This window comes from Poromitra crassiceps (assembly GCF_964638095.1).
Source record: "Poromitra crassiceps genome assembly, chromosome: 21".
NCBI classification, from domain to species: Eukaryota; Metazoa; Chordata; class Actinopteri; order Beryciformes; family Melamphaidae; genus Poromitra; species Poromitra crassiceps.
The window spans coordinates 26,678,686-26,702,396 of record NC_139638.1 but is presented as its reverse complement, the minus strand read 5'-3'; the positions used below and the strand labels follow the sequence as shown (position 1 = coordinate 26,702,396).

The window sequence follows — 23,711 nt, the reverse complement described above, 5'->3', positions numbered from 1 at the left end:
CTGATGGACATGATCTCTGTTATACAGATGGAGAGACTCAGGTCCCTGAGAGCCAACTCGCTTAAAAGGTTCTCGACTATTTTTGGGATCCTTTTTTGGCCTACTTTGATGAGCTTAAGAATGAATAGTGTCTGAGGCTCTCCTGTCTGGTTTCTTGTGGACCCCTTGTGTGGGACCCCATGCACAATATCTATTACAGATACATAGAGAGCTGGTTTGAGCCCAGACGTGTCCAGATTTTAACCCCGTTTGAACAGTTTTTAACACCAACAACCTGGCTATAGGCAAGTAAAACAACTTGGTTGAGTTTAGGCAACCACAACCCTTTAGTTGCCTAAACCCAACCAAGTTATTTTGCTTGCCTAGCCCCAAGTTGTTTTGGATGCAGTTTGACAGTCAGCTCTCTTTGAGATCAAAGCTTCCTGTGTTAGCCGATTGTACGTGCAAAGGGAACGTTTGCAGGTGCTGTGTTGAAGACAGGCAGTGTGTGGTTTAGACAAGGTTTCCTGTTTGAAATCCTGTTACAGCTGCCTGCTCTCATGCACATTGTTTCACCAGAGAGGATTAAGGAGAAGGCAGAGAAATACTTCATTATCACTTCATCAATCAATCGTCGTCACCCACACATGAAAAAGTCGCAGCGCACAGAGTCCGACCAGTAAAATAAGCCCATTTTGAAATATTGTTCAAAAATTCAAATGGTGCGTTGGGGAAAATTCACTGCAGTCATGTAGGCTACATCAGTAGTCCTTCTATCATGCCTAACTAGTGGCTAACCCAAATAGGTGTAAAATTCACTCTTAATGTTGACATTTAAAAAAACACATTTTACAGCCTACGGCCGCACAGAGTCCAACCGGTAAAATAAGCCCATTTTAAAATATTGTTCAAAAATTCAAATGGTGCGTTGGGGAAAATTCACTGGAGTCATGTACATCAGTAGTCCTTCTATCATGCCTAACTAGTGGCTAACCCAAATAGGTGTAAAATTCACTCTTGTTGACATTTTACAAAACACATTTACAGCCTACGGCCGCACAGAGTCCGACCAGTAAAATAAGCCGATTTTGAAATATTGGTCAAAAATTCAAATGTTGGTGCATTGGGGAAAATTCACTGCAGTCATGTAGCCTACATCAGTAGTCCTTCTATCATGCCTAACTAGTGGCTAACCCAAACAGGTGTAAAATTCACTCTTGTTGATATTTGAAAAACACAATTTACAGCCTACGGGCACACGCGGGTGTTTTGTGTAATAATAATATAATAAACATGGGTTTTTTATAGCGCTTTTCTAGGACTCAGACGCTTTACAAAAAAAAAGAAAAAGAAAAAAGAAACACTAAAGGGGCGGGGACGACGTAAGTGCAACAGACAATGAACAAACACGACACAGGCACACAGGGATAGGCAGGGGGAGCTAGAAGGCAGAGGAGAAGAGATGGGTCTTGAGGCGGGATTGGAAGACAGTGAGGGAGTCTGATTCTCTAATGTCCGGGGGGAGAGAGTTCCAGAGCTTGGGAGCTGCCCTGGAGAAGGCTCTGTCGCCGAAACTGCGGAGGTTGGATTTGGGGGTGGAGAGAAGGCCGGCAGAGGTGGATCGGAGGGAACGGGAGGGTTGGTAGGGAGAGAGGAGGTTGGTGAGATATGGGGGGGCCAGTTGGTGGAGAGCTTTGTAAGTAATGACGAGGATTTTGTAGGTGATCCGGGAGGAGATGGGAGTGGAGTTGTTGAAGGAATGGGGTGATGTGGTCCCAGGATTTGGTGTGGGTGAGGAGGGCGGCTGCGTTTTGGACCAGTTGGAGTCTATTGATGTGATGAGGGTGGAGTTGGTGCCGTAGAGGAGCAGTGTTGCGGGTACCTCATTACAAAAGTAACATATTACATGTAATATATTACTTTTAGCAGTAACTCAGTAATAGGCTATAACTTATTACTTATAGGATTTCAGTAATATTATACCAGTTACTTTGTCAAGTAACTCAAGTTACAAATTGAGTTAATGTTTTTAAATCAAAGCACTATTTAAATAAAGATAAATAATACAATAACAAAGGAAAAGAATAACATCTAGAATTTTGGGTTGTTTACACTGACTTAAATGCGGTTGACATTATTTTTCGGGATGGTTCCGGGGCAGCGATGTCATTGGTAAATGGTAAATGGCCTGCATTTATATAGCGCTTTTATCCAAAGCGCTTTACAATCAGTAGATAGTCTACATTCACCCATTCATACACCGATGGCGGCAGGCTGCCACGCAGGGTGCCTACACACCATCGGGAGCAAGGAGGGTTAAGTGTCTTGCCCAAGGACACAGCGACAGCAGCTGGGAGGGAGCAGGGATCGAACCGCCAACCCTTGCGTCATTGGCCGACCCGCTCTACCTCCTGAGCTAAAGCCGCCCCCTCATTCTGCTGCTGCTGTTGTTTTGGTGAAAGTAATGCAAAAAGTAGTGTAATAAGTAACGAGTTACTCTACACAGACAGTAATATTGTAAAGTAACTTATTACTTTAAAATGAAGGTAACTAGTAATATGTAGTATATATAGCCTATTACATTTTAAAGGTAACTTGTCCAACACTGTAGAGGAGTGAGTTGCAGTAGTCCAGACGGGAGGGGATGAAGGCGTGAATGAGTGTTTCAGCAGCAGGGTGTGAGAGGGAGGACCGGATCTTGGCGATAGCGAGTTGCAGGGATGGAAGCACGTAACCTGGAGGCAAACCATTTCCCCATTTCAGGTCGTTCATCATGAGCTGTCAGGAGATCTAGGGGAACTACAGGATTATATGGACCACCTACTGTCAGGTGTGGGCTGCTTGTGTTGATCTTTGGATCCCTTTCATTAAATCATTCAATTTCATTTTCAGTTTGCCCCATCTCTTTAACCTATTTGAATTGCATTATGAGCATTTCCCTATATGTAATAGCGATGATCTGCGATGAGCAAAACAGTACACAGGGGGGCAGTACTTATTTTAAAAACCAGATATATGCAACTCATACCTGGTCCTGGCCTAAGTGGAAGGAACATGGCACATTGTATTAGAGAAATGTTGGAGTTTATATGCCCCTACTTTGCTTTGTATGCAGCATTGCATTTCTGTAAACACCACCCAAGTCTTGGGTGAAGCCTGACACCTACTGGTGAAAGGTAGGGTACTGAACTGTCATTCCTGGATTGGCTGGTTTTTGTGCCAGGTAATGTCACTTAAGTGATGTCACTTCTATAGAGTACAACAGGTGGTGAGCAAATAGCAGAAGGTCAGTTCAGTACCCTACTTTTCACTATAGGGGTCAGGCTTCACCACAGATTTGGGACACACACACACACAAACAAAAGAGCCAAAATGGGGTCAAATAAAAATGTTTGTATAGGGCATTGTCCTCATCAATCAATCAATTCCCATTATTTAACATAATTCTGCTCTTACATTATTTACCACAAAGCGGTTCTCGTCATGCATCATTGTGTGTTCAGTGGAGTTGTAAAAGCAAGTTGTTTTAAAATGTCTGGTCTGTTAATTTTTATTTAGCACTAGCCTCTGTGCTACATTCTGCCAGCTCTGAGTTAACGATGTAGAGTCACTTTGATTTCTTATGATATCCATTGAAATTAGAATTTTGGAAGCTCAGATAAATTAAGAATTTGACCCTGCTGTGGGAAAGAATATTCATGTTCTGAAAGAGTTGCAATTATGTACAATCAAAGGAACATTTAGACAGCAAAGAAAATGTATTTATTATTTACCAAATAACACTTCAGAACAAGTGAACAAGTTATTTACGATTAGGAGAAAATAAATAGAAAATACTGCACTTTGAGACTAGCCTATGAACCCATTTTCACTTTGGGCCTAGCCTGCCTATCCCCAAATGTGATTTAAACATGTCATTTCAACATACAGCAGGTTATTATCAAAAATAAATGGTGAGTCTATTATTCAAGAATATATAGCACTAATGCAATATAACAGCCTAATTATGTAATATAAGAAATAATATGAACGTGTTGAATATTGAAGAATAAATACAATCCCATATTATACAGTAATCCCATCTAACAGGAATACAGTTTAGTAGTATAGTTAATCTAGTTATAATTCAGTTATAATAATCTTATATAGATAACCCAAGATCAGTATATACCTATACAGTATATTGACCTAAACTGATTATGTGCATGAGCAGCGCCATCTAGCAGTGGTGAGAGACCGATTGCAAACATCTGTTTAAGGAGGATGAAAATGTCACTGTCTTCATGGCTTTAGAGCTGCCAAACTACACAATTTAGTCCTTTATGTCTATATATCTCTGTACAGTAGTTATGGAGCCTTGGTGTGCCAGCATCTCAAATAGGATCATCCAGCATCAAATATCATGCCCATTTTTACCCATTCCTTCCCTTCTATTTCATATTTTACAATACAATAGATTATAATGAGATGAGTCTTCAATAAGCTGCCAGTATTCCGGCAGCTCCGCATACAGGATGTTCTGCCTGGGCAAGCTTTTCTCTAAATGTTGACATGCAGGGTGCGGTAGTCAGAGTTGACACATTGATACTCACAAATGACTATACTTAAGACCAAAGACTATAGCAATTGACTCACAGGATACTCACGTTAGCCTGGGTAAACCCAGCCTTCAACGTGACGTCACAGGCTATGCTTGTAGCGTAGAGGTCACGTGGATGCTGGGTTTACCCAGGCTATACTCACGTAGCCTGAGTTAGTTGATCACATTGTGCAAGTCAATGTGCTCTTTAGGAGATGGAATGGAATGGGGGATCGGCATGTTCTTTTCATCGATATTTTGCACAAGATCAGAGATTTGCCAGGCGTTGAACAGGTCAGCATACCTGATGTGCATCTTATGTTGCGGTTATCTTGCGCTCGCTCGGAAAAACCCGCAGCTCTGTGCAACAGCAGGCACACGCACGCAATCCAGATTGCCTTTCTAATCTGCTGCTGGATTACTCTGTGAACGAATGCTGTTTGATTGACAGACCTCATTATCACACACTGCAGAGGGAAAATACTAAATAGGAGCATTGGAAAATGGATATATATGTGCTAATATTGAGGAAAAGTGTAATATTTCAATTCAAGACATACAAATAAAATATAAATAAAACAAATGGATTATAGATGCGATTTGTGTACAAAATACCTTACTTTATTTGTGCCCATTTCACCCCCCTTCCCCCCCCCCAAGAATTAAAGTGTATTTAAATATCTATATTTGATGCTGGATTATCCTATTTGAAATGTTAGCACACCATGGCCCCCATACTATGCCCTCCTGTAATTAGGAGTAAGAAATATTAACTTCCCAACTACACAAAAATTACTGCTAATCACCAAGCACAGTAAAGATGCGTGTAAAGATGTGTAAATGCATCAACCAAAATACTGCTAATGAACGACAAGGTATAGAGTTTGTATACATTTTAAATGCATTTTACTATGTATAATAATATCAATATAATATTAATAATAATGTCAAATAAGGTCATTAGTACAAATCTAAATAATAATAATAATAATAATATGCCAAGAATGTCAAAAAGCTTAGAAAACCAGAGTTAAGTCTCTCATCAGGTTTACAGATTATTCCATTATCCACTAATAATAAAATAAAAATAAAAAAAGTCATACACTGTATCACTGTTGTCATCAGGCTGTCATTCCAAGTCATGTTCTGACAACATCATGTGAACCAGGTATTGCCAAAACACAAGTCTTAAATATAGGGGATGGACAAAATAACCCAAACGCCTACAAATGTAGGCTTCAATCCTCCTTGGAAAGCTGTCACACAAGCCCTGTATTAGTGGGATACTGGACCTTCTCCACTGGATCTTCTCCAAGATAAGAATAAGCCTCCTTCAGCTCTTTGAGATACGCATGCAAACGGATACAATGATGTTTAGATCCGGTAGGTTGGGGTTGGTCATGGAAAGGTATCTGAATTGATCGTGGTGTTCATCAATCCACTGTGGAGTTTGTTTAGCAGTGTTTATGGAGGCATTGCCATCATGGAATATGGGAAATCATTAGATAACAGATGTTTGCACAACATGCAGCACCTGGTCCTGTAACGGCCACCTATTACTCGGGCCGTTATATGACTGCACACGCAGAGCAAACATCTGATCTAACAACTCCCATGAGATGGATGCCCCTTAGATTATAGTTCCACCACCAAAGAGTTGGCAACAGACATGGCGGGTTGAAGGCTTCCTTTGACTTTATGTATATAAATCCAGCCAAGGAAAGAGGTGAAGACCATCAGGCTGTATTACTTTTGTTCCATTGCTCATGCTTTGTGCACCTTATGCCTCTTTGGGCCTTAGTATTGGCTGTAAGCACTTTCCAAATGGCCGGAAGGTCATGTTTTCGCCCCTGTTTGTCAGCAGGATATCTCAAAAAGTTATGAACGGATTTGCACAGAACTTTGTAGAAGAGTAGGTGATGGGCCAATTCAGAACTGATGAACTTTGCATGTCCACTGGCCAAAAGGGTGTGACCAAAAACATCAAGGTGCCTAACCCCCAAACTGATTCACACCACACCACAAAACGTTGTAGAAAGGTTGGCGCAGGTATACCGTACTCTACCGAGGACCCTCTAGCTTGGCATTTAATTTGTCCATCCCTTTGTACGTCTGTCATGACTGTAAGTAAAGTTCTGTTTCTTTCAAAAAAAATCTTAATGACATTCATTGCATATAATATAGATATAATATCCCATAGTCTTATCCTTGTATTTAATATAAATGTTAAATAGACTGGATTTATATTAGCCTGGGTAAACCCATCCCCCACGTGACCTGCTCTCAGACCTGCTCTCAGTCACTAGTGACTGGGAACTGAGAGAGCAGGTCACGTGGGGGCTGGGTTTACCTAGGCTAGATTTATATAGCATACTTTTCGTCGGGAGCAGTTAGGGGTTAAGTGTCCTGCTCAAGGACACTTCGACCGGGAACATTCCGATTCCCAGAAGACTGCTCTACTTACTGCCACCCCAATATATAATAATAATAATAATAATATAATAATAATAATTATATATCTATTATATGTAAATATATAATTGATAATTTATTTTATATATTTGATAATTGGTTTTGTTTAGCAGTTAGGCTTCCACAACCTACACACTATAACCCTGTAAGGTCTACGATGGCTTTTATGAAGATTGTATCGTCTCTCAGATAGGAGCTTTTGCCAGCCAGCTTCGCCAGTGGACAGAAGAGCGGGCAGCCGCTGGCTATGTTCATCTCACTGATTGGCCGCTGGAAGGAGGTGGAGCTGACATCAGGACGGAAGGCATCAATAATGTGTTCCCTGTTGTTCTGATCCAGGAGCATCAGAGTCACCTGGAGAGACGCAGAAGAGAGGAGAAGACCAGCTTGCTTTGTTCCAGTACTGAGATGGTCATGGATTAAAAATGGAGTGAAGGGGGGATGTGAAGGTGTGTGATGATCGTTCTTATCTCATTACCTTCTGACTGAACGGCCACTTGAGCAGAGCATCGCACTTGCCCCTCATCACCACGAAGAAGAGTGAAAGGTGTGTTCCTCGACCCGTCCCGTCGCCGTTCAAATACAGCCGGAGGCACATTTTGTAGCCATATTTGCTGGAGTAGAACGCTGGGAAAACAGAAGAGGGGAAAACCAGATTAACAAACGCTGACTGTAAACAAGAGTCTAAAAATGGAGGCGCATGAGAACAGGAGTGAACGTTAATTCCCTCAAGGACAACATGAGTCTGTGGAAACTCCCTCCCTTATATACCACGCTATAAAGAGAATGGAAAGAGATTAAATCTAGCAAACTACGGCGCTACATGATCTTAACTCGTTCAAAATCAAACAGCCTTTCAACTGAGCTTTTCAAATGAAAAATGGATGTTAATTATATGACCTCCCCTGCAATCCCTCGTTGATCTCACCTGGCGAGAACATGGCGGGCGTTCGACCAGCCACGGCCTCCTGCCTGCGGCGCGAGAAGTCGGCGACTTTCCAGACAAATATGCCGTCGTAGGTGCAGAACTGGAGCTCGCGCATTTGCTGCTCGCCCTCGGCCTGCTGCAGGTCCCTCATGGTCAGCGTCCTCTCCAGCTGCCGCACCTTAGTGCTGAGGTTCTCGATCTTGTCCTGGTCCAGACGATGTTGATGTGCGAAGGCCTCCAGCGTGACCGAACTCCGCTCCACCTCCCGGTTCAGGACGCACACGACGTTCTCCAATGCGTTCACCTGTCATGAAACGGCACGAAAACACGTACTGCATTTAGGTCCTTCCCTTTGTGTTGAGTTTTGTTTCATTCAAAGGCCTGATGATACACGAGTGGTAAAAAAAAAAAAAAAAAATCAGCAAATAATCACTATCAGCACATAATCGATGAACTAATTAGTGATTGAAAAAGGCCAAAGATCATCATCATCCAACCAAGTGCATCCAGTCCACTGAGACCCACCTTTTTATCCAAGTCGAGGGATTGCAAGGAGGCTGCAGCTCCGGCACCCATGGTCAGCCCCTCCTCAGGGGCCCGGTAGAGGCCCAGACCAGAGAGACCCGAGTCCTCCTGCCACTCCCCGGGGCCCGCCGCCTCCGTACGCATCCCAGCCATAGACAGCACCATGGGCAGCAGCAGGCGCAGGTGGTCCATAGTGCTACTCTGCTCGTGGTCGCTGTGCTTCCCGTTCTCTATCTGAGAGGGCATGGGAGAATCACAATGGGGTTTGTCAACAAATCTTTTAATTTAACTGCTAATTTGTTGTTGTTGTTTTTTTTTTACATTGAGCCAATTAGAAACGTCAGGTACACAAATCCATTGCTTATAAGTCATGAAGTGGCCATAACAACATAACCGCTGGCAAAAGAGTAGTCTCTTAAAACAGACTGTCTCATCTACATCCGGCGAATGTAGCTATACACAGTCTGTACGTTACACCCCCAGAACATGCACAAGGAAGTTGGGAAAAAAAACCTTCAGACTGGAAGGAAGTTCGACAAAATCCGACCAATCACGACACGTGTGTCCACGGGAAAAAAATCTGATTGGACTAATGAGCGGAAGACCCGCCTTAAAAAAATTCTGATTGGACTAATGAGCGGAAGACCCGCCTTTCTGCTTCCCATTCCGGTCGGTGCATGATTCTCCCCCACGAAGTACAGACGGTATGGCGGAAGCATTTGAAAATTGCGCGAAACCAACTCGTCTGTTCTAAGAGACTAGCAAAAGAGTAATGGCGACTCCCGAAGCAACGAGCGGTAACGTTAACGTTAGTAGAGTAAACACAGCCGTAAGTGCGGTTATTGCAGGAATAGACTCAATAAAAACAACTAAACGAGAACAAGAGTATGCACCAGCGGAGTTTCTCTGCGGAAAAAAGACTTCAGAGTGGATTTGGATTGGATTTGGCGACTCTGATTGGCTGAAGGAGTTGTCTGTCAATGCAAGTACTTCTATCAGATTGTAAGAAGACCGCACATGATACAGTGAGTGATTAGACCAGGGGTTCCCAACCTTTTTTGGCTTGTGACCCCACGTCACAAAAATCTAGGGATCCCCCAGGCATTCACATTTCAGTACAACATTGGTAACATCATCAGTGACATCATCAGTGATGTCACATGGAACATGTGGTATGCTGACTTTCCCCCCACGCAGAATTCTGACTTTGACAATTAGACTATTGTACTACTTACCACGGCTTTACAGCCCACTTCACTGAAAGGACACGCACTCTTTGACTTTGCACAGGACTTGCTGTGGTCACTGAACTGAAGGTAGAACGGAAAAGAGAAAGGTCAAAATGTGGGACAGCCCCCTGCGGGTGTTGTAATGTGTATCACTTCAAACGTGAAAGTAAAAGCCAGGCTGCTTAATTCAGACTGAAACTATCAAGTGGACCATAAATTACCATGAAATGTATCAGTAGTCTATAAATGTATTGGTAATCTATTACCTCATGCCCTTAGAATGTAACAACGAAACAGTGATGCTGAGCCCTTGTTAGGAAATGAAACTAATCCAACTAATTTTAAATATAGAGCAACTTGAATTGAACTTGAATAATTGAATTCTTAATTATTTATTTGTTTCAGTAAGAGCACACACCTTTAATTATTAATTAATTAATTATTATTTATTTATTTGTTTCAATAAGAGCACACACCTTTTCTCTTGGGATTTTCTTCTTTCCACAGTCCTTACATTGCAAGGGGAACTTCTGGCAGATCTCGTCATGGGCCTAAAATACACGTGGAAGTGTGAGCACTTTATTTGGTGCCCATTCTTATGCAGTATAACACAATGGATTTTTTTGGCGTGAAGACCCGCAGACTCTTGGACCTCCTCGGCACACAGTTGGACCCCCTCACTGCTCTAGATGAACTCTGTCTCTCACCTTGATGTCTTTGTAGTTGAAGGCTATTTTGCAGTATTTGCAGTTCAATGTTCTTTCTTCGCACTCCCTCTCGGTGTGCCTGTCCTTCTCTGAGCGGAGGACAAAGTTCTTGCAGGCGTCACACTGCACACGTTCATGTTCACAGCGACCTTCATGCTGAGCCTACAGAAAAAAAGAGAGAGAAGAACGTCAGACAGATAGATCATTTCTCCTGTCTTCTTACTGTGTCTGTCCTTCTCATGCAATACAGCACTGGTATGTGCATCTCTGGTATCTCTACTATTCATTGTCATTGCCAAAGAGAATGTCATGGGGCTGTTTTTGTTATTACAGCCTTTTTATGTGCATAGCATAAAAGCTGTGCTAGCTTTGAATCATGCAGGTTAGATGATATCCATGTCGCTAAAAAGGTAATAGGGCTGATTGGCAGTGTTGGGCAAGTTGCTTTCTAAATTTAATTAGTTACTGATTACTGATTACTCCTTAAAAAAGTAATAAAAGTTACTTTACTGATTACTAGTTAGTTTACTAGTCACCTTTTCTTTATTTTTTACCCCATACCCCATATATATCAGTAATATATATATATATATATATATATATATATATATATATATATATGTATATCTATATAATATATATATATATATGTAATATATATATATACGGTATATATATATATATATAAAACAAAGCAATCAATGGCCTCTCCTGATTTTTTGTTTTGTTTTTCTGCATAAATAGGGAAAAAAGTAGAAAAAAAGTAACTCAGAGTTACTTGGATTAGTAACTGTAATCTGATTACTGTTTTGGAAATTGTAACACCTTACATTGCTTAGTTACTGAAAAAGTAATCGGATTACTTAGTAATGCGTTACTTAGTAATGCGTTACTGCCCAACACTGCTGATTTATAAATGATATACAAGCTGACTTTTTGGCACTCATTATGTGTAGCTGCAGTTACACCCTTGTTTACACACGGTTAAAGTGGTTGTAATGTCTTGCACACACTGTGTACAGGTACAGAATGTCCTGTTTGCTGCAGTGTGGGGAAAGCCAACTGTCATCTGATAATGCTCATTTATTTGCATACCGAGCCATAAAAGGTCATAATGTTGAATAGGGAGTTATGAAGAGGCGCCCAGCTGGCGAATGGGTTCAGTTAGTGGGCGGGGGAGTTCACGGACCAGGAAGAGGAAGATGCGTCTCATTTCATTAATTGTCAACGGCCTGAAGTGGAGCCACAGAGCAAGAACCACAGGTATGTTAGCATGTTTTCTGTTTGACTGTTGCTCACTTCGAGTTAAACCGCCAATTCTCTAAATAAATAACCTATAAATGAGTTCAGAGATCGAGAAGATAAACCCCCCTGCCCGCCCTAACCAAACCACTCATCACCATCGTGTTGAGTCTATTTTTCCTGTTGTGGATAACACGGGGGAGTCTATGACTAGTTAGCAAGTAGCAAGAAATAGCCCCAGATCTTTCCAGCCAACAATGACTAACATAGCAGACCTATACATAGTTCACAGATAACGTGGTTGAATCACACACACACACACACACGAACACGTACCGTCTTCAAAATCGCAAATGTATATATATAAACCGCAAACTTTTTTTCTTTTTTTTACCAATACCATGGTCACAAAAACCGGTCACAGCCGCCTTTCTCCACAGACCGGCGGTTTAAAACCGCAGACTAATCTAGTCAGCAGCACCACATTTGCACACTATGTAAAAAATATATTTAACGCATGATCAGCCTATTGTCATCGCCTTTAGCTTGGGGTGCGGCAGGGTTAACACCCTTGTTTTAGCCAAGGTTGCTATCAGGCTTCATACACACACCACAAACTCCAAGTGCAACAAACACCCCTTTCACAGAATCACCAGCGAGTCATCTCTGCTTAGCAACCATTACTAGCTTTCATTTCCCCACTCTGAGACACACAGAGAGTCGAAAGCAAATACTGTACCTGACATTCATTTTAGACCACCAAAATGTGATAAAATAAACCTGGGATATTTTCTTTTTGACTGGACATTGTTCTCTCTCTCTCTCTCTCTCTGTACAAAGCACACTTTTGTAATGAAATGAGGGACAGAGCTCCTCCTACAAAACTGTTTCAGTCTTAGTCTGAAACCAGCTAACTTTGTAATCGTTCATCTGACTGCTTCCTACCCTGTTCCCCCTAGTGATCTAGTTAATCTGAACTGCATGACTGTTTCACCGCGTGGTACTCCCCCCCCCCACTCGGTTGATAATGAGGTTCCCTCAGGGCTGCTGGGTATGGCTGGGACTTTCCAGGCTCTGGCATGTGTCAAGTTTCACTTCCTGTTACGCGTCCTTCGTTGCTATTGGCTGAGGTCACGTAATAAACACTAGGACTTTTGTACAAACGCAATGCAGTGCAAAGTAACCCACACGCTGAAGTCTGAAGGGGAAATTCATCTGATCCAACATGAGAAAACACACACACACACACACACACAAAAATGCAGAAAATGCAGTGGTTGGATTTAGTGGGCCCTGTTTGTTTTTTTAGAAAGAACGAGAAATTGGAGTGGAGTCAACTTTGTAAATTTGGCACCTGTACAGGTTTCTCATGTGGGACATGGGGATTATATGACAAGAACACTGCCACCACAACAATAAAGTTGAACGTTATACTACACCAGTGGTGGGGGGTAACTCATTACAAAAGTAACATATTACATGTAATATATTACTTTTAGCAGTAACTCAGTAATATAACTTATTGCTTATAGGATTACAGTAATATTATACCAGTTACTTTATCAAGTAACTCAAGTTACAAATTAGGGTACTTTTTTTTTTTAATCAAAGCACATATTTAAAAAAGATACTATCATTTCCTAATCAAACTGTGTGTTTTTATGCAAATAACCACTATAGATGACAATAATAAAGGAAAAGTATAACATTTTAGAGTGTTGGATTGTTCACACTGACTTCAAGGCAAGGAAATTATTTTTCGGAAATGGTTCCAATGTCATTCTGCTGCTGCTGTTCTTTTGGTGAAAGTAATGCAAAAGTAGTGGAATAAGTAACGAGTTACTCTACACAGACAGTAATATTGTAACGTAACTCATTACTTTCAAATGAAAGTAACTAGTAATATGTAGTAGATTACATTTTGAAAGTAACTTGCCTAACACTGTACTATACCTCATACTCTTTGATGGAGCCTGTCCAGCTGCAGCCCTGGTTCAGACACCTGGCAGGCAGACTGGCTATTTCCCGTCCCGCAGCATTGTCTGGAAACGCCTGACAGTAGGGGAAGCACACGGATCACAGAAAGCCTTTCATTATAAATAATAAAAAGGCAAGCAGACACAGTGGGTGGGATTGTGTGTGGTTGTGGGGAGGAAACTCAGTTGGGGATTCATTTATTTTTTCTCCTAAGGAAGGAGGTGGGGGGTGAGTTGTTGTTTGTGAATTTCCTTGATTGAATACAACACTGCCCCCCCCCCCCCCCCAAGGAAATAACAGGAAAGGATTACAATCACTATCATTGTTGACATCAGTTTTACCCGGGGAATCAGCTGTGCATGTGTTAAAGGGACAGCTCACCCTAAAATCCAAAATGTTTTTCCTCTTACAGTACGTGTAGTGCGATTTATCCATCGACATCGTTTTTGTGTGAGTTGTTTTGGAGATATCAGGCGTAGAGATTTCTGCCTTTTCTCCGACACAATGGAACTGGATGGCACTCGGCTTGTGCTGCTCAAAACGGCAAAAACATACATTTGGAAAAAAAAACTCAACAGCATTGTCTCTTTCCAGAAATAATGACCCGGTTACCCAAGATAACACAGTAGACCTAGTTGTGAGCAGTTTCATGTAGGAACTAACTAGTAGCTAGTGGGTGTAGTTCGGTCTAAGGAAAATAGTTCCTACGTGAAACTGCACACAACAAAGGTTTGTGGATTATCTTGAATAACCGGGGTCATGATTTCTGGAAAGAGACATTGCTGTTGAGTTTCTTTTCGAAATGTATGTTTTTGTCACTTCGACCACCACAAGCCGAGTGCCATCCAGTTCCATTGTATTTGAGAGAAGGCAGAAATCTCTAGGGCTGATATCTCCAAAACTCAGGCAACTTTATGCTGCCTACACACTAGAGGATTTTAAAATCTTAACCGATTTTAAAAACATGAGAGACCACAGACATGAGGACAATTTCATCAGATTTTAACATTAAAATCGCCTGAACACACACACTAGACGATTCGGCCAGACTGCGAGACCACACACCAGCCGTTTGAAGTACCGACTCACAGCGATTCCAGCAACTAGACTGTAGGCTGTTTATATCCCACAGAACCGCAATTTTTTCCCACAGACAACGGCGGATGGCTCTCCAAACATGCGCCGAGCGGCGGGTCCGCTACAAGCGGGCGGACACCCTCGCAAAATAAGCTAAAACAACGTCCTGTCTGAGAGCTCATATTGCAGCATGTCCGCTCCCTTGGGGCGGGCCGCTCCGCTCGGCGCATGTTTGGAGAGCCCTCCGCCGCTGTCCACCCTGTTTTAAGCTGCTGTGAGGATGCTGGGGAGAGGAGCTACATGGCTCTGCTGTTGCCATGGCTGTTGCTCGTTTGTTGTGAGCGCTGCATTAACATCCGGGTATGACGCGTCGACGAGTCCCGGTCTGCTTGCTCTCATTGGCTATTGCGGGTTCCGTCGGGAGACAGCCATCGTAAATATCAAACATGTTTGATATGCCCGATTCGAGATCGGGCAGGCTCCGATTCAATCAATAATTTATTGACACCAGACACTTGACAATTATTTTGACAAAAAATCGGTTGAGACTAGCCTCGAATCGGGCCACGCCCCCCCCGAGGGGAATCGGGCATTAAATCGGGCATTTTATCCTCTAGTGTGTGGGAGGCATAACACAAAACGATCTAGGTGGATAAATAGCACTGCAGGTTAGAGGATGTATTTATGGATTTTAGGGTGAGCTGTCCCTTTAAGGGCATGTCGGATGGGGATGAGTTGGAAGAGAGTGAATCATAGAAAATACCACTGTAGGCTGATCATGCACTTACCTCATTGCTATGTAGAATGGACACTGGCTCCTCGTATATCTCCTCCTGGCGGCAGGCGTCACAAGGCTTTGGGCCAGAACTGACGAAACAAGACACGCGTGTCATTTTAGAGGACCAAAAAAACGACAACATTCTGGATGCCAGCTAGTCGGCACAGTCAGTCCACAGCAATCCTCACCTCCTTTACTACGGGAACATCTCCTAAAACCACCGTGGAATGGATGAGAGCTGAGGCACACAGACGAATCATGAATCAACGTAGTGGCACTCTTACTTGTTAGGCAGCACAAGAACAAGAGAGGTTTCTAGTGCCATACAAGAACTGCTGATTTACTGCTGGTTATGCAAGGTTTAAAGACAAATAAATGACGGGTTAAGGAAAGGGTTAAATCAACATGTATGCCGATACAAATAAATGCCTTGATATAATTAGTTTGAGATCACTTTGCCGATTTTCAACCAGCTTTGTATCCTTGAAATGTCGGTAGTGTGGAAATGACCCATGGTAACCTTCCCTCTGTGTTGTCTGGATGGAGAACCTCCCTTTAAGGAAGTGAAATGTGTTTATTGCTCTGAGCATAGCATAGCATAGCATAGCATAGCATAGCATAGCATAGCTTAATTATCGGCTCTATTCTTCAAGTCGGCAGCGAGATTTTGAGAGATTTTTCAGCAGAGGAAGAGTACAAGCTGAAACCGTAAAATAAGGCTGCTATCTGAACGTACAAACAGGGAAGTAAGTCGCATTTATTAGCACCCTGTAATCTCCACTTGTGGCAGCAGAGGCCGCTGTTGCTGCTGCTCAGCAGCTTTCTACATATCGGGGCTTTAAGAACAAAGGTCACAAAGGTAATTTATCAAAAAAGCTCAGTCACATTTTACATAGAGATTTTAGACGACACACCAAACAGGGATGCTTATCTATAGCAAACACAACTACGCCAAATGCCAACTTTCACTTGTGCCTGTCCTGATCGACAGTTTTCTGTCAACAGTTGGGTGTTGATACCATCGTGCCAAGAAAGCAACCACAAACAAACTGCAGTTCAACTGACTTTATGAGGGTAGCTTGAGCAATACTCTGTGCAGTGCAGTGCAAACAGGCTTGGACTTAATGACACATTTCAAACACTTCACAGATTACAAGCCTATTGCACAACTTTAGCACGCAACGAAAGGTGCCTTTGAATCAGCTCTCTATGCAACATGCCCTACTTATTCAGTTATCTTATCCAGTGGTGCTCAACTGGTCTAACCTCATGCCCCACATTTCTCCCTCGTCATTACGTTGTGATCCAAATTTCGCAAATTCTTTAGGCCTATTATGCTTTTTAAACAAGTTTGAACTGGTGATGCTCGCAGCTAGCATGACATGTTTGCTACCAACGGATGTCTTAGGCCAGCGATACTCAACTTGTGGCCCGGGGGCCAGATGCGGCCCGCGATAGGGTGCAGTGTGGCCCTCCCAACGTTTTCCAATTCACAATGAAAACTAACGTGAAATAAAGTTTGACTTAGCTCCAGCTAAATTGGCAAATACCGCCGTCTGCTCGCTCACCCAGGCACTTCTATGTACTTGACTAACTTAACCTAATTAATTGAACTTAACCTAACTAACTTACGAAGTTACGAGCAATACTGGACATGGACAACCCCCCCCCCCCCCCCCGTCCCCGTCACTCCACTAAGCGCTTCGGGCCAGTCCTTCGTGCCAGTGGCCACAAGGTTCCACAACTTGAGATAAACTGAATGAACATGAACTGGCACTTTACATTGGTTGTCAATTGCATTTTATTGCTCTTATTGGTTTTATTGTTTTATGTTTTTTATTTATATCTTGACCTCTGTACTTTTAACCTCTGTCCCTGTCACTGTTTTAGACACCTGAATCTCCCCACGGGGATAAAGGTTTTCAATTCAATTCAATTCAATTCACGTAAACCTAACTAACTATCCTGTGTGCACAAAATTTTCAGACTAAACTCTGGCTGACACCCCAAAAACCTACAATCCGCTACAGAAAAATGTATATTAATGTTTGTTCATTAACATGGCCCCCTGGCCTCCTATCGTTTTACAAAAGTGGCCCCGGAGCAAAGCAAGTTGAGTATCCCTGCCTTAGGCCTTCTAGTTGCAGAGGATAGCAAATCTGTGTTTAGAATGAGCCTGCTACAGCCTCTGAGAGACATATCTGTGTTTAGAATGAGCCTCTGACAGACAGCAATATTGGCTGTGGACGCCAGCATCTTCAAGGAATAGACAAAAAAAAAAAAAAAAAATCATGCACACATCCGCGACCCACTCAAAACGGTCCCGCGACCCACTTTTGGGTCCCGACCCATCAGTTGAGAACCACTGCTCTCTAGACCTTATTTTCTTCAAAGGCCTTGAAGATTTTGGTTGGTGTTCAGGATGATCTGTGCTGACTCAGTGTGGCTGTGCTGTGTGACTGTCTACTAACCATATCCCTCTCTACTGATGAAGGGTTTTTCCACACACAACCTGTATCACGTCTACATTATGTACCAAGACTGAATTACAGCCTGGCATAAGAATCAATACATTTTGACTGTCTACTATCGATTTCTTTTTTAAACCCGAGTTAGTTCCACATTATGACAATGAAATCCTAACACTGTTGTCCATTCAAATTCCTCTCGGTCTCTGGCCCCCGGCTATAGCCAACGTTTCAGGAAGTGAATACTCCGGAAAAGCCATTTCAGCCCGACTTTAACAATAAATTCCCAAATGCTTTCATGTATTATTAACCAACAAGCAATGCATCAGTCATAAAAGAGTCTGAGTGTGAGATGAGAAAAGAAGCAAAACCATGGACGTCTTTAGAATGAATCAGCATGGGCAGATCCTGGTGAATCACCAAGTTCAGAGATAGGATCCAGTCATCATGTGGAGGCTGATGCTGCATTAGGTCATGCAGATCATGCCTTCAGAGACCAGCAGAGGTTAAGTGCACAGGATGTGCTGATGATGGCAGCCAAGCAAACAAACAATACCACCGCAGACCGGCCACAGGAGGATGCTGGAGAGGATGCTGCCATTACTGAGAGCTGGGTAGGTGTGAGCATGCCCAGTATAAGAGGAGTGAGTGAGGAGCCAGGTATGCAGTGCACACTGCGTAAAAATACACTAGCCGACTTGAAATCTTAACTGTGATTATGAAAAGACTGGGAGTTTACACTACACACGACTGGTTCATTAAAGGTCCCAATTCGTGCAGCTGTAACCTCTTAAAAACGTGTGTCTCTGGTCCATAAAACATGATTCTGGATTAATTTGTCGAAAATATAGCAACCCTGTTTGTTGTGACGGAGTTGTCCCTTCCTCATCTCGTTGTGTCCCAAGAATGGTCTGTTTCTATAATATATTCAGAACTAACAGTTCCCATTGGCCGCTGAGGGAGAGCCCGCCCCAGGCTCCAAGCGGCCAATCAGATTAGCGTCTGTGGACCAGCACGCTAGGTTGTGTCCACAACTAACGTCGCCGTTGCTACGCTAAAGAGGACATCTCAAAATGCCTAGACTTACCGAATGCACCTCCGCAGTTGCTGGATCACGTACAGTTGGCGTTGCTCCAGCTAGAAGTGTTAATTTTGTGGCTATAGACAAAATGGTGCAGGTAGCTTGTGTGAGAGAGACGCGCGCAGTATGCTTGAAGAAGCGACTGACGTCACATTCTCCCGTCTGGGGGAACAGAGCGTTAGGGGGCGTGGCTTGAAGGAGACTGGATAGGGACAAATCCAACTGTGGCAGTTCTGAGCTTGTGACCACTCATTACAGGGAGGGATGACAGCAGTATATATGCATTTACAAGTAAAAACAGCTTTTGCACGGAATGGGACCTTTAAGACTTTTTATCATGACTGAAAAACTCACTGAAATACATGACACGACTGGAATCGCAGATCAAAACACACCACCCGACTGTGCGCCCAGCAAACTCACGTCTTTCATGTTAGAAGACGGTATTGTCTTGAACCATACCCACAACACAAATGACCAGCAAACTGACGCGACCATGCTTTTGGCTCATTGCCTCCTAGTTTTTCATTGGATATTGACAGGATTCCACATGCACGTGTGAGTTGAGTTGAGTTGAGTCGGGTCGTTAAACAATTTTACACTACAGGAGAAATTCAAACATGTTTGATATAATCGTTGTCGCTCCGACCGGCTCTGACTGGAGTCGGGAGGTAGTTTACACTTGACCATTAGAAATCTGTAACCATAATACACTAACAGATTTAGCTGCTAATTGGCACAACAACTGCCCACAACAACTGCAGACTAACAGTCAACAAAGACAGACTGAGCCCAACTGGAAATCCTATGTCAAATCGGAGGGAAACTCTTGTAGTGTATTTTAGTTATTAGATGGTCTGAGGAGCTCCAGTCTACCTGGTGAGCTGCCTGTAGCAGTAGACACAGAAGCGGTGGCCGCACTGCGCCTGGACCGGCTTCCTCAGGACCTGGAGACACTGCTGACATTTGTATTTATTCTCCATGGGCACCGACAGCACGCTGAGGGGGATCCCTGGCAGGGAGTCTGCGCAGTCCAATGAGATGCGGGCCATTCCTCTCCATCAATCTCTGGTGCTGAACCCTGTGAACACAGACCACGCATACTATCTGTTAATTAGTCATATGAAAAACAACACATGGACAAACACACACCTCTAAGACCCTGGTGCAATACAGCACAACAGTACATTGGCCAAAGCCCTGAAATGCAAAAGTTTGATACTCTCGAATAACTAGCCTTCACCTTTGTCCCCTTCCTCTTGCTAGATCGATAAATGTTGAGTTACAGACAGAACCATCATGTCTTAACAACAGGTCAAACCTTTTTTTGCCACAATCCTTTTTCTAAGTACTACAATTTGTTTCTCGTTGTCATGTCAACAGGCTATTACGGAAGCCCTGAAAGGCAAGGTGAAAAGTGGCCAAGTTCTAAGGTTATCTTGCTGGATTATTTATTAAATCATTTGAATTAGTTACTAAGTCATTGAACAAGTTACTAAGTCATTCGGACAAGATGAGCTTGGAAATTGGCTGCGCTGGTTTATGCACGGCGCTTTGTAATGTATGTCTTTCGTAGACAGTTAGTATCTATACATTTGGCAATGTGGTCTCTGTTTAAATTTGTGTCCCACTGATGATGTCATCAGTGATGTCATAAATCACTGATGTCAACAGTGATGTCATAAATTACTGATGATGTCATCAGTGACGTCATAAGATACAGAGCTGTGACATCATCAGTGATGTCATAAATCACTGATGACGTCATCAGTGATGTCATAAGATACAAAGCTGTGACATCATCAGTGATGTCATTCATCAGTGATGTCATAAGAGCAGTGGCCAATAACCGATATATCAGTATCGGCCGATATGTTGGCCGATATTGTGTATATATATATATATTTTTTACTTCTTCTTAAATCAAGTTCTATTTTATATTTATTCTATTTGTGTTTTTGTATTTCTAGTCATAATTATTATATTCCCAGTTCAGTTTACTGTTTCATTGCATTGATGACATTTTGGACAATATAGTTGCTGTAAAATATCCTGCCTACTACATTACGGTACATATCTCAAGTCATGTCAAGTCATATCTTTGTTTGATATTTGAGGGATCATTGGAAAAAATTGTGTAATATAATGGGTATATATAATATAAGAATATCGGCCAATATATCGATATCAGATTTTTTTTTACTCCCCAATATCGGTATCGGCCTCGGGCCCAAAATTCCAGTATCGGTCGGGCTCTACTTTACAGAAGAATAGACTCTTCCAATCTCTCGGACAGTTGAGCCTCCATGTGCTTGAAGCCAGACTCCAGAGTGAAGCAGATGGACACGCACGCACCACACTCACACACCACACCACACGTCTCACACACACACACACACACACACACACACACACACACACACACACACACACACACATATTCATAGGGAAGCATAACTCCTCCAGGTAACGTGATGCAATTCAACACATCAAACAGTTTAACAGACTTGTCAGAGCAAGTTTCAAACTATTTCAAATGGGAAAAGACGAAAAGTAAAGCAATCATTTTACTTTCACTTTTGTTTCACTGTTTTCCAGTTACAGCATGGAGTAGCTCTCTTTCCCCCATGAAAACAGACAAAGAGAATGATGATATAAGAAAAAACTACATGGCAGAGTAACAGGTGGATGGAAAGGTAGGGAGGGAAATACATGTAGGTCAGAAACTAACAGGTTTAATAACAGAATGTAAATTGCTCTGATATTCTGCTTAAACAATTAATTGGAATGGTTAAAGGGTATGTTGCTGCTTTGATGTCATTTTACAAAGATTCAAATGAATTATTGAATTATTTTTGTGAAGTAAATAACTTTGTGAAGTAAATAAAAAGCATTTACAGACTATTTTGCATGGATATGAATAAAGGTGTGCCTTGAGATTTTGTCTTGCCCTTTGGTGTGCCTTGGCCATAAAAGGTTTGAAAACCACCGGTGTAGGCTAGGGGTTAGGGTTGTGTGCATGCGCTAAGAGAGTGAATTGGGAAAATATGTAAAGCATCTGAACAGATGATTAGAAGACTGTGTCATGGAATTGTGCTAGGGAACAGTTTGAAACCTAGCTTATGTCCTGTCAGTTATTGTACTAGCAAACACTGTGACAGGAAGTAAGATAGGGGCCATTTAGGATGTTTATGTACTTGTTGATTTAAAACTGTATAGCTTTACTGTATTTACAAGGCAGTGGTGCAAAGGCCAACCAGCTCACAAAGAGAACTTGTTTATCTAGAACATCTTGTACCATGCTCCACAATGCAAATGCCAAAAGGCTTTGTGAAGTACTCTCTGTCTCCACCCATTAATTTGCTCAAATGGTAAAACAGAATGAATTTTCATTTTGGGGTGAACTATTCCTTTAATACATTTCGACCTAACTGTCAGAGAGGATTCTCCTCATACTTCCATAGAGAGAAGTGGGACTAGCTGATGGGTCGAAAGAGGAACATTGAAACACCAAACAGAAGTAATAATATATCCCCAACTTCCACTATAATGTCAGGCCAAAATAGTTTTTCACTTTCAGTGTCATTTCTCATTTTGTTTTAATTTCAATCTTGTTTCTGATATCAGAAGCCACAATCAGAAGGCATGACTTGTCAAGCACTGTGCATGCATAGTACCATAAACCTTTTAGAAACTCCAAGGTCCAATGTCCCTCCTTTATAGAAACCTTCAGTAGGCAATGTCTCTTGAACAGCAAATATACTGTTATAAAATAAAAATAAGCTCCCACTCAGGCACTCACAAGACCAAGGGTGCCTTGCTGTGAGGTCAAAGACACAAGAGGAAACCTATTTCAGAAAAATAGTTTCTTAATCTTCAGCAAGATTCAGTTGACTAAACTAGATGCAACCAGGTCCAACTAGAAGGCAATATATTGACAAAGAATAAAGTGTGAAGGGAGGAAACAAGCCTCAACAAGTATGTAACATACACATATAACACACTCATGCAACATACTATTGCTATTTGTGTAACCATGGAAGCCTGGAGTGTAGCAACCAACCAATACACATCAACCAAAAACAAAGATATAATATTCTAGAAACCTTATGCTTATCTTTTCCATAATTCAACAGACTTCTTGGATCAGGGTAACGTTATAACTGTGACTGAAAACAGCAAAAAGCAATGTATAGCCTACTACAGGAAAGATCACAAAATAACATGAAAACTGCAACAAAAAAACAACAACCCAACAGCATAACTAATGAGCACTGCAGTTCAGCAACCAGTATAAACACAAACGTTTCAAAGCTTCAGTTTAGAAAACAGCCTTTGTCAAATGTACAACTAGATCTCCTCTCCTGCAGTATAAAGAGTTCGCTCTACTCTGTAGCAGCTGTCTGTGCAGCCCTTCTTGCCTGCCTGCGCCCTGATCGCCATATTGCTCAATACTCTTCCAGTCTACTTTCCCAGTTTGAACACCATAAACCTGAACACTAACGTTAAATTCACTCACCCAGTTTCCAAAAGAAGTATTTTCTCACTACAAACTCAACACAACCACCAACTAGTATTTCAACTGTCGCCCCACCCGGGAGGTCATACACACCCACGTCAGCGGATATATAAGAGCAGCTAGTCAGCAGCCATCTCACACATTCAAACT

At 42.2% G+C, this 23,711-nt stretch overlaps 1 protein-coding gene across 1 annotated transcript; it reads right to left on the bottom strand.

The window, feature by feature from the left end:
• Window positions 1–3,729: 3,729 nt before the first annotated feature.
• traf2b (Tnf receptor-associated factor 2b) lies at window positions 3,730–23,691 on the bottom strand. Its single transcript, XM_083657515.1, has 11 exons — window positions 23,562–23,691; window positions 19,919–20,123; window positions 15,504–15,582; window positions 13,615–13,713; window positions 10,420–10,581; window positions 10,189–10,263; window positions 9,719–9,793; window positions 8,484–8,717; window positions 7,959–8,262; window positions 7,509–7,657; window positions 3,730–7,384 (listed from the first exon to the last, which is right to left on the bottom strand). Exons 2-11 carry the CDS (start codon window positions 20,092–20,094, stop codon window positions 7,166–7,168), a joined length of 1,572 nt encoding a protein of 523 aa, XP_083513641.1. The 5' UTR covers window positions 20,095–20,123; window positions 23,562–23,691; the 3' UTR covers window positions 3,730–7,165.
• Window positions 23,692–23,711: the final 20 nt, after the last annotated feature.